At 36.8% G+C, this 15,996-nt stretch overlaps 1 protein-coding gene across 3 annotated transcripts; it reads right to left on the reverse strand.

The window, feature by feature from the left end:
* Positions 1-898: 898 nt before the first annotated feature.
* LOC104432621 (rab3 GTPase-activating protein catalytic subunit) lies at positions 899-14,360 on the reverse strand. Of its 3 annotated transcripts, none has more exons than XM_010045098.3 (22): positions 13,844-14,360; positions 13,313-13,356; positions 13,143-13,206; positions 12,210-12,324; positions 12,066-12,133; positions 11,887-11,984; positions 11,070-11,241; positions 10,429-10,651; positions 9,633-9,759; positions 8,779-8,885; positions 8,561-8,653; positions 7,569-7,697; positions 7,258-7,391; positions 6,290-6,376; positions 6,109-6,182; positions 4,652-4,838; positions 4,485-4,556; positions 3,768-3,807; positions 2,733-3,010; positions 2,000-2,177; positions 1,575-1,786; positions 899-1,392 (listed from the first exon to the last, which is right to left on the reverse strand). In XM_010045098.3, the coding sequence occupies exons 1-22, from the start codon at positions 13,901-13,903 to the stop codon at positions 1,096-1,098; spliced, it is 2,859 nt and encodes a 952-aa protein (XP_010043400.2). In that variant the 5' UTR covers positions 13,904-14,360; the 3' UTR covers positions 899-1,095. The 3 variants fall into 3 exon arrangements, with proteins under 3 accessions (XP_010043400.2, XP_010043401.2, XP_010043399.2); XM_010045099.3 differs by having other exon boundaries at positions 6,299-6,376; positions 8,779-8,888; XM_010045097.3 differs by having other exon boundaries at positions 8,779-8,888.
* Between the last annotated feature and the right edge of the window lie 1,636 nt (positions 14,361-15,996).

Genomic DNA, 15,996 nt, shown 5'->3' on the forward strand with positions numbered 1-15,996 from the left:
CAGCATTGGATTCACTCGTTTATGGCTTCAGTTGGACCCATCCTGGATTCAATGTTCATGGCTTCAGTTGGACCCATCCTGGATTCAATCGCATCTGTCTCTGTCTCTGTCTCTGTCTCTGAGTCACCCAGTGATATCGAATTCTGAAGATCTTTCAAAGTCACACAGTATAAAGTGTTTCTGTTCTCGCACATCAGCGCAGAGAGTTGAAAATTCAAAAGGATTTTCTCAGATCTTGATCCCACTGAATGAATCATCTCCCACATCGCCACATTATCATTTCTATTTTAATTTAAACTTACATATTTCAGTCCTGGGCTCCTCTACGAAAAGGGGGCGCCAATTATTGGCAAGAATAAAGGTGGAGGATGGACCATGTCATGTTAAAGGGACGACATTGACGATCGCGGGAGCCTGTTAATCCATTAGTTATAGACAGATGTATATATCTAGGTTAGCAGAATACATCACTGACAAAGAGCTTATTCCGATCTTTCAGTATCCATTGTTCTAAACTTATCCAAGGGCTTCAACTTTCGGAGTGCGTCTGCCACTCGTCTGCCACTCGTCTACCACTCGTCTACCACTCGTGCTCTCTTTCGGTACTGTTTCCGGCCCCCAAGTGATGGAGATGTAAGATTGGACTATACGAAGGCTCAGACAAAGGCAAATGCTCCGATATTAATAACATGTAAGACAAAAATCGAGCAAAGGCCTAGCACGCAAAGTCAAGATACTGCAGCTATGTCTGAGAAATAAGAAGCATTCATCTTTAGACCGTCCAAAGATCATTTCAGGCCACCTACTTGGGTTCAAGATCGGGTGTGTCCTGATCTACACTTCCATGCAAGAAATTCTGATCTTGCTGCCAAAAGAGAATAATCACAATTCAAACCGGTACCAGAACCTACAACCTTATGAACTAGACCTTTTTTTCCAGATTAGGATAGCAAAGAGTGATTAATTGTGTGCTATCTAAATGCATGTGCAATGACAATGGTTGGGTAAGTCCATCCCACGTCCGCATAAATGACAATAAGGATACAACCAAATGAATAAATGGAGAATATAGAGCGCCCCCAATGGAGAAAAAAACTAATCACATGAGGCGACAGAAAGCGCTACACGAAGATCGTTTGAGGTCCCACATATGTACATTCGATATGTTTCTATTTCTTTGTTGTAACCTCTAGGAGTGTGGCTTGCGTAGTGATTGCCGCTCACTCGATCACGCTTGGAGAATATGATCTCCCTGACAATTGGTTCATGGCCGTTGAGAAGATTGCCCATGCTTAGAACTTTTCTCCATGATTGATTAACAGTTGGTGGAGTGAACATACTTGACACAATCGGCCTCTCATGATTTCTCACCTGAAGCTTCATGCTGAACTCCTGCACAAAATGAAAGAGACTCAGGATGTTGTTCCATAATAAAGATAGTTTAGAAAAATCTAGTAACGAGTTCAACCAGACACTGAAAATAATCTACTCGCCAGACTTCATTTTCTTTAATTGTGCTTAACTAGTAACTCTACAGCCATCGGAAAAAAAAAAATCAGTTAGTAGCATGTTACCATATCTCCATTTTCTTCTACTGAACCTGTCCCCATTCTTTTTGAATAAAATTCTTGATAGCTGGTGAAAATAGCCTCTGACATGGATGGCGCTTGCAGAAACTTCCGATGAAGCGATGCAGCTATAGTTAGTAACTTCTCGACATGTCCAAAAATAACGCTTAAACGCCTTAGATCTTCGATTGCCTCGCTACCAGCAGACAAGAGATTGGCTGCAAAAGTATGAGAGCCATAAGCAATCATGCAGATGTAAAGATACGTGAAAGCAGACAATTAAAATGAACTTTGGTCGACAATTTTTTGAAGAATGCAATGAAATAAAGCCAGAAGTTATTCTGGTTTACAGACTGAAAACTGGGGAGATATTTTCCTCGTGAAAATGGCAAAAGAGTAAAATGGACATAAGGAAACAGTAGAAAGCATACCCTGCAAAGGCTTCAGCATAGATGCCGCGGTAAGGTACAGTTGATCTATTTTGGTCTGCATCTGCTTCAAACCTCCAAAACTAGTTTGGTTTAATGTATCAGCTGCTGCCATGAAGGAGGTGCAGACCATTTGCTCAAGCAGCTGGTGGGGCCGTATCGTCTCTAGGTAATGGAGGATCTATGCAACCAAATGCAATGATAAGGCACAAAACAAAGCACAACTTAATAAAAGGCTGAAACTAAGTTCATCAGCATCAAAGATACATCCTTTTGTTCTTTGGGTCAAGATATGGAAACAATTTAAGCATGATATTTAGAATATTATTTGATGTTGATAAGATAATAATTTGATACTGAGAGGTTATCATCTTTGGCAGCTAAGCTACCGACCCATGATCTAACCGGCAAGAAAGAGGTTAAGGAGATATGCAAGGTAAGCACATGTCAAGAAGTTCAAAATCACTCCAGGATTTCACGTTCTTTTGTTGGCAATCAGATGTATTCTTTTTAAGCAAAATAATTCGAGTGCAATCCACCTTATTTATTTTGACATGCTTCACTGCATCAGCAAAAAACTATTGAGAACACTCATCTAAGAACACTAAATTGTTTCAACATTGCATCCATGAACAACCAGGAAATACTTCGAAAGGGACCTCCCTTATAACTGAAAAAAGGTCATGCCTACAAAGTGTGAAGTGAACATTCCATCTTTCCCTCAAGGAAAAGTTACCTTCTCTCCTTCTCTGTTTGGATCAAGAAGTGGTTTCTGCTCAGAAGTTGGCAGAGCAGGAGCATCATTCCAAATCTTCCGCCACAGGTTTCCATGTTCAGACATTCTCTGTGAAAGCCGTCCTCGAGGAGGCCAATCGTTTTTTGAATCCACAGAAGCAAAACCTGAGGATGGTTCACTCTTTAGAGGATCATCTATCTCCCAATCTCCCGGTGAATGCCATCGAATAAAATCTTCAAAAACAGCTTCTGGATTTGCTGCTTTGAATGCCGACATGTCTAGATTCAGCATTTTCAGACCATTAGTACCAATCATATGCCATAATTACTACATTAAAGAGAAAAGTATAAGTAAACTCAACACCTCCAACTTTACAAATATATCCATGCAGGAGCTCCATGTATGCCGCTATGTTATGACTAGCCATTATATGGTGAATAAAAAGAGCCAAGGCATTGAATTCAAAAAGGATTCGGAACTTAAAGTTGTCATGCTAGGAAAGTACTTGCAATCGAAAAAAATCACACCTAAAGTTTGATGTGAGAACATGATGACAGTTGGACATGGATATTCGATGCATGAATATGGACAGTAACCCTGGCTAGACGAGATTTTTTTAAAAGCTATCGGATATCATTGTCGGCAGAACGAGGACAATGAGATTTTGATATACATTTTCCTCTCCCAACATAGAAACAATATTTGCCAACCTTTTACGTGCATTAGTAGCCCCCAACAGGGCAAACAGCATGGTTGATAATGATGGCCCAAGTTTTCACGTCAATTAGTTATGCATTTCATTTACTAAAATCCATTCAATGTCTTGTCTGCATATAGGATATCATAACAATACCATCAGATTTTTCATCAAAGATATTTGACAGGAACTGGTTAATGTCACTATACATGCTAAATGACATTCATTAAGTTTATCATGAGTGTTCATATTCATAATACGAGGTCAGAAATTTGTCAATGTGTTTTCAAGGATAATTGTACCAATCCACGGAGGACACTTTATTAGAAGATAAATACCTGAATATAAGATCTCTTTCTCCAACTGAGCAGAAAAACTCTGCAAATAGAACAGAAGATAATTCAGTCCACATTAGTTGCAATTAGATGAGGAAAATATATTAGATTGATTTGGAAATTGGAATATGGAAAGATATGAGCATGCAAGGGTCAGAGATAAACTGATCAAGACAAATGAAAAAGAAAAAGTTTCAATTTTTTATATGTCTCATTGATCTACCATTTCAACTCTTCCTTGTTTCAGCACCAACATATTGTTCCGTGGATCTAAAATCCAAAATAGGGAACAAAAGGGGCGTTTCACTGTACAATATGGGGTCAAAAAGCCAAAACAAATAATTTAGAACTTACAAAAAGAAAGCTTACGTTTGAAATAGATGCAGGCACAACAAGCTCAGAGTCTCCAGTTACCAGATCATAATGCAGACAAACAAGATGACAACCCCTGTTGACACTAGATACGTTTCTGCCATAGGTACAATGTAAACTCGAAAAGTACTATAATTAACTGTATTGATTCCATCTTTGTTTCCTTTACGTACAGCTAGACAAACTATCTGACAAAATGAGCTACTCAGGTGTTTTCACATGAAGAAGGTATATAAGGGCAGGCTAACATTCCAGATAATTTAAGGATCTCAAAAGGATATTAACGATGCAGGCAGCTGAATAATTCAGTAAGGGAACTTGTCACTGAAAGTTTAAGCATGGACTTACAGAGGAATCACTAAAAGCATCAACAGCTTGCAATCGTTCTTCATGCATATCTTCTGTCATTAGCGGTGCCTCCTATCAAGGCAATGAAAGATTTCCAACTGTGTCATTACAAAAGTCATAACCAACCAGATGCAATGAGTTCCAATTAGTCCAAGAAGTTGAAAAACCTGTGTGAATGGGGCATGCAAGCTTTGATGTGACTTCAGGAGCATCATTGGACCCACCACACCAGCAGAACCCCTCCTCATATAATTGGAAGATTTAGAATCAGAAGAAGGTGTGAAATCATCTGGCTTAGTATCATATGTTGGCCCACCATTTACAGAATTGGTAACATTGGTTGGTGTTGAAGGACTGTCAAAATAAACAAGAAAACTTCAAGTAAAGATGTGCTTGTAGGATGACAATTGAGAACATGCTTCTAGTAACAGCTATTTGTATGTAAATTTCAAATCACGCGTAACAACCTCACGTTTCTTTAAGGAAACATCATCCATCATAAAAGCCCATCAACTAGCTGCTTTACCTAAAGTTTAGTGGTGAAATAGAAAATACCTTGCCCCAAGAAGGGAAGATAGGAACAGATTGCTCGTTACATTTCCAATCTATTATTCCAGTTAACCAGATCATAAGTTAATTAAGGACATTCATACTGCTTCAATTCATTCATCATTTGCTAACCTTCATAGCAAGGAACCACTGTTTTGGAGACCAACGAACTGAACATACATTTTTAAGATTTGACAGAATACTAAAGACACATAGTTTCTCTGCATGCACAGCACTGCTAAATGTGTCATCTGCCAATTACCAAAATAGTAGGATCTAAAGTAAACATCAAACTCATTTAGACAACTTTTTTTACACACCCATTTTGAATGGAGTTAACACTTTTCAGCCTTTGCACTAGCATTGATATTCCAGATGACATTACCCGTATCCCCAGCAGTTATTAAGAGATCTGAGAGATCTCCTGCAACATCTGTCCTAGCTATAACAGAAGTGAGTCAACCATCCAATAGGGGAGATCTACAAACAATTCAATCATACATAGGTCTGACTCAAATTGAAAATGTACAAACTACAAACACATCAAATGGAACAAGATGAGAAGGGGAATATTGAGAATAAGCAGGCTTTATTACAAGAAACTAAAATTACTAGGATTGTGGAAAGTTGAGTGACAGCTTATAACAAGATCTGCTTAAGAGATTAAAGTATGCATGCTTGCCTAAAATCGGGCATAAATTTAAAGAACCATTTTGGAAATTCAATCATGTCTATCCAGAGTAGTTTGGCAGAGACCCTACGAGTTATTATGTACATATTATTAGTTTTACAACTCAAGCCTTTATGGTAGGAACATCCATCGGCCATAAGCTCAGCCAAAACAAAAGCATGAAGGTACTAAGACTCTCGCATTGTTTGAAGAGTGCGGGTCAAATATATCGTCCTTATAAATGGAGCAATGCACAGTCTTAACCTTAGCCGAATGAGCTAAAGCTTAATGATGCACTTTATAATGATAGTACAAGTACTTATAGGAAACCTGCAGAGCCTCATCCCAAAAGACAGGTATTAAGCAGATAAAGAACAAGAAGCATCCCTCACTTGCTTACTTCACCTGTTGCATTTTTTATCAGAGTGCTCGCCAGGGTCCGGTGTTTTCCATGAGACATCCACAACTTGATCATTTTCCTGTTTGTACCATCAGGAAATAAAAGGACATTTCATTGACAAGAATAAGAATATCATTATTTAGTGAAATGGGACATAAGAAGCACCAAATGCTATAAAAAATTCACCATGCTTACTGAATGATCATCTTCAGTTCCAATACAATCATGATACTCTTCATTCAGTTGTTGCTTCTTTTCAATGCATATTGCAAGCTGGATGTCAAAGCAGCAAAGTTGAACAATTTTAGCCTCATTATCTACCAACAATATGAGGACAATTGGATGCAGAATATCCATTCTCCCCAATTTGATCATATGCCCTCGACAAATAGAATAATAGCCCAGTTCACATTAAAAATAAAGAATAATGAATGAACAAAAGCAGCAGCAAAGATGAAACTGCATTTGCAAGCACAATATCAAAGCCACAGCAAATAATTACCAGTGGCAATCCTAACCTTATGAAAGTCGGGGATTAAAGAGTTGTAAAAGAAATGCATATAAAAAATATGAGCAAAAAGCCAGTTTTTCCATCTTGAGAAGAGAGCTTCACAGTAGAAAGGTCTACTATCATCACAGAAGGGATTTACTTTTTCACAATAATACAAAAATAACAAAAGATGGACGATATATTAATAAGCTAGAAAAGCCAAGGCAGCAAGAAAGAGTTAGAAAAATAGTCTATAAGAGCAAGGAGATTGCACACCAAGGGAAAGAGTTCATATCCTCAGTATTATAATATTTACTGCAAATATTATCAGGAGATTGCTTCATAGACCTCCAATGTTTAACTGCCAGTGTATTTGATATCCATGCAAATTTAACCACAAGTGCCCCATGTTATCTCATCTCTGTGGCACATAATAATTATTCTAGATTTAATCCAATCCATGTTACAATTCAACTTGTTCTGGACAGTCTCAATCTACAAACAGAGAAAATAATCTGACTAGCATGATTAAGGAACATAACAAAACTACAATTTAAAGAATGTGAACATAAAAAGATTCAATGTGTGGAACTTTAAAACATAAGCTTACTGAAGGAAAAACTAAACAAGAAAAAAAATTTCAATTAATGGCAATAATTATTACCATTTGTAATTTCTGATTTATTAAACACGTCGATAAGTCAATTGAACCACTGCCAGGCATTCGAGGCAATGGCTGTGATTCTTCCCAACACCAACGAACTTCCCGGACGAATTCTATCCAGAATGAAGCAATAGCTACACACCAATGACAATACGTTCTTCAGAAAAAGGAAATACATGATTTGAAAGGACACCCAACAATCTGAACCAAATTATTGACAGCTAATATCTCTTTCTTTTGTAATGGTATCTTCTATAAAATGTTTGTTTGTAAATTCGTTCACCAAAGTGCAACATATACTTCGAACTTACCACGGATGTTACAATTGCCAAACCACAGAGAGCTTAGACAAAACTGAGCAAAAAGTGATTCAAGAGGTGCACCCTTTATAAATCGTGAATTCTTATGCTCGCTCTTTCTAAAACCTGAAAGTTTGACACCTGCAGATAATGCAAGGAGAACAAGAATACAGTGACTCAGATATCCAGTATATATGGTTTCAGATCAAGAAATTTTTATTAATCACAGCAGCATGAGGAAATGCACACCCCTTTGATTGTTTTCTAGCTCCAACCACGTGACAAGGCTAAATTTATTAAATTTTCAGCCACAGTTAAGGACTTGTTTCATCGGGCAACTCATCTCATCACCATTTATTTAACAATTCCTCTTCTTTTGGCCCATCAAGGAAAAAGGCTCAGAAACAAGCAATGCATTAAAACAAGCAATGCATTAAAACTTAACAGTTCAGCTGGCTCCAACCAGAACAAATTCATTACAAGTTCCATGACAGAGAAGACTTCTAAACTTCGTATGATCAGCTAAACTAGTGAGATAAACAGTTTGGCTGAGTTAACTATCAGTGAAACATGTAATCAGCTAGCACTGCACCTTAGAAAGTAAAACTACCTGCATGCTATTAAGAAACAAATTGCCAAGCAACCGCAAACTATGAACTCCTGCAACAATCCCATCAAATACTACTTCTTTGAAGGTGGGTCATCTTGCCGATTGTATGTATTGCATTTTCCCCCTATATAATAACTCATTTTATTTATGTATGTTGACCTGTCTGACGTGTTATCACAATGCCTTCCCTTTGAGTGTTAATCAATAAAAAAGATGAACTGAAACATTATGCTATCTTCCAGGTTATCACCATGCTTAAAAGACATACAATCTTCAAGAGAAACCATTTATAACAACCCCTCCCTCCCCCCCCACCCCAAAAAAAAAAAAAAAAAAAAAAAATAGAAAAAATTAAAATGAACAAAAACCATTCCGCACGTGAAATATTGGATACCATCTTGAAATAGTTCTTTCAGCAAACGGTCAACAACCGATGGAGGAGGAACGACCATCGATGACTTCAAATTATCCATACCAGGCTTTTCCACTGCAAAAGGGAGAGAGAGAGAGAGAGAGAGAGAGAGAGAGAAGAACAGTGGAACCTTTTAGTAGTATCATTTCCAGCAAAACAAACATAGAGTAGATTATACAACTAGAGCATAACTGACAAACCAGAAACAAAGTCCTCCATAAATTGAGCCTCAAAAGACATATCCAATGCATCAACTAGCAAAGACAGCTGAGAAGCAAATCCAACATTGTTTGTTCTTGGTCCATCACTTCTGGTTAAAAGTAATAGCTCGTAAGTAGTCCCAGAGTATAACACAACAGACAAAGCTTCTGAAACTGGATAGTTTACAAATCACAGAGATTCTGAAGATTAACAGTTTATAGATTCTTTGATTTTGTAACAGTGAACTAAAGCTGCAAATGTGTTTCTAAGGTGATAAATATGATTTAAATACTATAACAATAGGCCCATCAAACAGCAAGGGTATATAAGATAGAAATACAACCATTAACTAAGCATAGGGGATAATGAGGAGATGGAACTTGAAAAGTAAGCAACTTTTGTTATGTTCCATATTTTCCAGTGAACTACAAGTTGAAGTTACTGCATTGAGAAGAAACAAATATGACAATGCCAAGTCTTCTGATTTGATACATGTTGGTAACTTTATTAAAAAAGAATACATGGTGCAGTAACTTTCACAACAAGTACTGGTAGGCAAGAAATGTAATCCGTTCAAGTTAAACTGCAACTGTAGTCTATATCGATATGTTTGGACTTTTACCATCGAGGAGCATTTTTTACTAACAAGCATCAACTTCAATCCTTAACAAAAATGAAAAACAAGCATATTCTTATTTTATTCTCCTTTAAATTCTGAAACCATCGGTTCCAAATCAGGATTACAGGCAGATCTAATTGACCAAAACATTCTGTAATCTGTGTCTAAAGCCTGAAATAGATCAATGATAAATCAAGAGCTCTAGTTATTACAACAAAAGAAGTAGATTCTTACACTGTTGAAGAAATATTGGGACTTAACATCCACTTTTGAGCTTCATGAGGAGATGCATTCTCAAGTTCTGCCATTTCTGAAGAACTTTCTACCATCTTGTCAGTCCATATGGTGACCAATTCAATTCCTATAGACAAAAATTAGTCAGGTTAGACTTGAGGTGTACATATTACGTATTTTGTTAGCAACTAAAGACAAACCCCACCCCACATGATTGCCAGCCTTTCCTTGTTAATCCCCTGAGTGGGCTTGACAATTTGACATGCACACAGAACTCTTCAGTTCTATATTAAAAATATCTTGCATTTGTATATTTTACCCTCCCCCCCAAAAAAAAAAAAAACACACCGCAAGTATTTCTCTTGAGTCAACATGTATGCAGGTCCATGGGAAGTTGTAAATATAGATCTTGTCAAAGAGGATTCAGTTGAATGCATAGGCTGCTTAGAGATTCCTCATAATCAGGAATAAGAGTAGTCTCTGGGTCTGAAAAAGTGACTTCAAAGCATGAGTTCTAACTACTCGAGTCAAATCTTTAGTTCCCCATAAGCTAATAACTAATTTTTAGTCATAGGTTGACGTCCAGATATTTTGGGGCCACTACATTCAGAAGAAAAATGAAGAGAGCTCTGGATAATCCTTTGAGCATGCTAAAAGATTTATTACTGTTGGGGCACAACGCTTTAACTATAAAAGCAGAGCAGATGTCAAGACACACTGACTCAAAAGGCGGTTTCACATTTCAACCATTTAAAATGAGATAATGACACTGAAGATTTCCAAACTGGAAACGCACCTCTCACAGGGTCTTCTGCAGAGTACCACTCACTCCAAGGACAATCGTCATCCCATTGTGTTCTGGTGTGAGTGTCACCTTTAGGACTCCCTCCAGATTCAACAAATTCAGCATCCGCTCCACGAGTGGCATCGTCGTCATCATGAGAAATGGTTTTGTAAGTTAGCTTCATTGTGAAATGGACTTGGAAAAAATGTGCAGAGAAGTCCATTGTCGAATAGGCCTTCAACATGAGAAGATACACCAATTACTTAGTATAAGGTAAGGAACTTAGAAGGGCACAGAAGCAAATATGTAAGCAATTCTCCAAAACCAACAAAGTAGTGTACACATGAAAAGCATGAACCTTCAAAGAGACAATATCTCGTAAATTATAGGCCTAAAAAAGTAATATCAGGAATTTCTTCTAATGAGAAAATGACATCATTCTGGCATCTCTATTTTATAGAGGACAGTCACAAATCTAACTCGACTTCAAGAAGATTTTTCATGCAAAGAAATGTCGCATGTCGAGGGAATAGAAAGTCATATGTTTTCTCATCCCTGAGATTACTGAAATAAGAAAGAGAAGAAACAAAGTGCCTAATTTAAGCAACATTGAATTAATACAGACTCACTATCTGTATGAAGAGGGAACTTACAAATTTAGAAACAAATAATTCAAACAATCCTTCCAAATGCATCAGTTTCACAGGAACTTGACTGCTGATATGATCAGCCTCAAATCTTCTAGTGAAAATTGTTCCCATACTTTGGATTCCAATATATGATTTCCTTGAAGGATCGTGCACAGGAACAAAGGCTGGCCACATACTGCATTACCAATGTCGGAAAGATTTAAAAAGTGTCTACTTACTTAATTGGGAAGTGAAAGAAGGAGAAGTGTGCATCACCAAGTAAGATGCAATGTGAATGAGTCCTAAGTGCAAAGCATCAGTCATATTGTTCAAGGAGATAAGCAAATCTCATAAGTTGGTGCCAGGGAAAATTGCACTACAAGTTCTAAACTCTATGTACGAAATCCAATGGAGACCTAAATTTTTCAATGGATTGAATGAAGTCCTAAACTTTACCAAAAGATGCAGTCGAGTCCTAAACATTTAAAATGTCAATTAAGTCCTAAACCTTTTCTGAAAAATGTAATTAAGTTGTGAAACTTACATTAAAATATACAACGAAGGACACCTTGGAGGCAATGTTTAAGTGACACGTAGGTAAATTTAGATACCATTCACTGAAAGGACTTTATTGCATTTTTGAAAAAGGTTAAGAGTTTATTGAACAAACCAATTGAAAGGTTAGGACTTGATTGCATTTCATACACAAGGCTTAAGATTTACTATGCACTATTGCAATTGATACCACATCTAGAAAAGTGATGCTCTAGGATAACTTGACACTGAAATCAAATGAGCTTCTTAGTATTTGTATACTTAAGGCTTCATCATAAATCCCCACCTTGAGCAATTTGATAAAGCAATTGCAACCGAGCTCAAAAGCTTACTAGACTCTGGAGCATCAAGAATGACACCGCTAGCACTTTGAGGAGCAATCACCTGATAATTCAGGCAATGGAACATAAGCAAAAAGTGCTGCATAGTTATAATTTTGCCAGCAAGATCTACAACAAATTATACCAAAAAGTCTTTGACACCAAAACATAGTTGCAGATCATGAAGAGAGCAATCCCAGTCCGCTATTCTTCCTGCATTAAGAGGATACTATAAAGATGGATTCATATGAACATCCGGCCATGGAATCAATTAAAGAGACTGAATTACCATCACTGTCGGTTTCAAAGTGGTACTCCATGCAATAGCTTTTCATTGCATACTTCAGCTCTGACTTCACTTTATACAAGTTCTTAGATGGACTTAAGTGAACTGCACCTTTTTTCTACATAACAACAAGTCAGATTGTATTCTCTTGGTGAATCTACACAATTCGCGAAGTAATCTTTACAACAGCATATATGTAAGTGGACACAAAATTGATTAATGAAGTGACAAACAGCCTTGAACCATTCAAAAAGTCCTCATATGCCTGTTTTGCCAGATACTTTGTGATCCTGACTGATTTTTAATTTTGTTAAGAATCGGTTTGAAATTGAATGGAGCTTAACCCAAAATGCAATGATAAAAGACTTTTAAATAGAACATTCCTCAGAGCTCAAAGGGGTAACACAGGCTAAAACTAAGTCCTAAAGAGTGCTGCAATCTGAGCAACAAGAAAAAATTGCTTCAGTGGCTTGGTCCATTAGTAGCAAGTGCTACAAGTGTAACAACTGGAATATATCCCATTTGCCAGTTTTGACAATGTTCAGCGACTAACAACACATACTGTTGGGATTAACGAAAAATTTTAAAAAATAAAATAAAATAATAATAATAATAATAGAGTTGATGAAGATTCCCTCAATGCCACTTAAGAAATTAGGGTGCCAAATTAGAATAACTTTACCAATGTGAAATACAGGCTTTTCAATGCCTCTAGAATGATTTTGGAAGTCTTATAGGAAGAAAGGTAAAACTATATTTTTGATACAATAGCCATTCACAAAGCTATTCCATCACAAACGAACGAACGTCCAAAACTCAATTTCACAACCAAAAGAGTAGTCTCTGTTTTTGAAAAAATAAAATAAAAAATCAGTATCTCTGAATACAAATGGCCTCAATATCAAGGTAGATAGATTTTATATAGAGTGGACCTACCAACAAGTTTTTTGGACCATTGGCCATCCATTGTCGACAAACGGCCTCGATGTCGGATATAAATCTAGAGACAATCAAAATTCACCAGATCAGTTAATTTGGATTTCAGAAATCCATCAAAGAAACCTGGTCCATTAGCGCCATTAGACCACGTCATCAGTCTGAAGTACCTCTCCCATGAAGAAGCCAGAGTAAAATCATCAAACCGTTCAAGCTGCACCAGGAAAAATACATAAAAATATAGTTAAGAATCTACTCATTTGAATTGACATTTTTCTTCATGCAACCACCGCCCAAAATTATTGTGATTTGAAAGAATCTAGCAAAATGGTAATCATTATGATTATACAGTAATTCTGTTATTTTATGCAGTTACAAACTTCTTTCATTTCAGCAACTCAACGGCCTTAATCTGTCTTTAACTCTCCTGAATTTAACACTAACAGAACCACGGAGACAGCCCGCCTCTCCAAGCAATCATCGGTAGCATTAGCATTTTGAGCTCCAAAAACAACAATACAGCACGAACTTGCTTAATCCCGCGGGAGCCACGCATACAAACTAACTATCACGCGACGCAAACGGCCATTATCCAGGAAATTCAGACTAACGCAGTATGACAGACGACACGAGCCGCATTGTGACAGAAGTTCCAAACCCTGAAAACTGAAGCGTAAAGAATGATCACGTCGCGAGCGTACCTCCTCTTCCTGCGGCTCGTCCTCTCCATCGGACTCGATTCTTCTGCTAGTGGACGCCATGCGAGTTCGGCTCGATTCCGAAGCTCTTACGCCGACATCGCCGGAACCGATCTCCAATCGCCGAATTCAGTCCAGGTTACAGCTGAAATTCATCAAAACAAAAACAGAAGAATCCGCGCCTTCTCAATCAGCAGCGCGATCGGAAATGACAGCCCAAACATCCGTCGGCGACGCGATTTGTCGTGCGAGATCGAGACCGATGGAATTCTTGCGGAGATTGCGACGTATGCTCCGGCGAATCAGAATCGATGGCCACTGAATGAGTATCGAATCGGAGCGCTAGCTGTTTCCGTTATCCTCTGGCGATCGGAATACCGGCCGGCGCCGAATGGAGATAGCTCTGAATCCCGATCCAGTCCGTATCGAATGGGAACGAAAGTGAGAAATTACGAAGGCGGGGTTCGGTTTTGAGATTCTTTCTTTTCTTCGTTTTACTTTCCCGGGTTGAGCGAAATTCCCTATTTCCACGGACAATTTCTCTGTCGTCATATAACTTCATTTTTTGAAGTAATTAAAAGGATTACGCGGTATCCCACCATCTGGCAACAATTTGACAAAAACGGTCGCTTGTATAACTTAACATAATTAATAAATAAAGAATATCTTCATTAGTGATAATTATTCGTGTTTAAATAGTTTTGTGAATGAAAAAAGAAATGTTGTCCAATCATTTTTATAAGTGATATAAGAAATTAGATAATATTTTTTAATTAGTTATTTTTTATGAAATAAATTGAAATCTTTTTTTTTTTTTTGTGACTCGAAAACGACCGTACAACTAACAAACGACAGTGTAAATCCGGACTAATCGAGCCACCACAGGCTTAGTCGCGGGTGAGACGGGTTTCGAGCCCCTTCCCTTGAATGGGGAAGTAAAATTCTAACCATCGCGGCCATCGTAGGCTGCGATAAACAGAAATCTATTGTTAATCCTTTCGATTCTAGATCTCAACTCATTGGCTTTATTTTGTGATGATGGAAATAAAGAGATAAAATAAATATTTACCCTGTATTGGTGGCGGAGAATGCATTAAGTTGAGATGAATGATTGAAATTAAATGTGCATTTGTTTTACTTTTACTAAAAATATCAAGATAAAGAGGAATATTTTTCATGGAAATCATTTTTAAGGACAATGGTTAATTTTTATTTGTTTGGTGATTTTCTTGAAATTGTTTCTTTTGTCAAAAAATGAAATTGATTTTCCCTAATTTAGGTTGTTTTTTTGGCCAATGAAATATGTTTTTCGTAAATTGATAATTCACTATTAAAACACTTGAAAGTCAGAAAATAATTTCTTAAAAATAATTTTCTTTTGAAGAGATGAACTTTAATGCATCATTCGCCACCAACAAGCCCCTACAATCAATTTAATGTTGTTTTGCTGTTATCATAAATAAGAAGGGCTAGTCACGGACTAAAGTTATCGTTATTTACCTTTTCTAAAGAGTAGTCATAAATTTGCATGTACAGATTTGAATTGGGACGCTACCGTTGCGTAGAGTAGTGAACATTTGATTGAGCAATTGATGTTGGTGACATTGATTTGACGTTTCGTAAGATTTCTAGCATGGAAAGGCGATCCAACTTATTATATATTTGTTGAAAACAATACGAAAATGAGTCTCGTCACGTGCTCTTCGTACACTAATTATTGTCACCAGAATAAAAAATGAAAAAGAAAAGAGTGGAGACAGAAGGGATTTGAATTGCCACCGAGGGTAAACACTTGCATTCATCTCAATGGACACCTTCCGACTTGAAAAGAATTGAAATGATGATAATTTAATTTTAAGATGTAAATTTCAACTCTTATATCCCGTAAAAATAATATGGCTAAAAAGTAAAAATAAATTAGGTTGATAAAAAAAAAAAAATTCATTAGAAATCTTAAAATTTGTCATGAATGTATGATTTAATATAAAAAATTTAAAAAATATAATTAAGTCATAAAAATTGTTAAAAAATACAATGAAATGTTAAAACTTTTAAAAAATACAAATTAAGTCTGAAAATCTATTAAATTGATTAAATTAAGTAATTCCGTTAAAAATATTTTCGAAAGTTTTAGAATCGAATTGCATATTTTAAAA

Source organism: Eucalyptus grandis, chromosome 2, assembly GCF_016545825.1.
Source record: "Eucalyptus grandis isolate ANBG69807.140 chromosome 2, ASM1654582v1, whole genome shotgun sequence".
In the NCBI taxonomy this organism is placed as follows: Eukaryota; Viridiplantae; Streptophyta; class Magnoliopsida; order Myrtales; family Myrtaceae; genus Eucalyptus; species Eucalyptus grandis.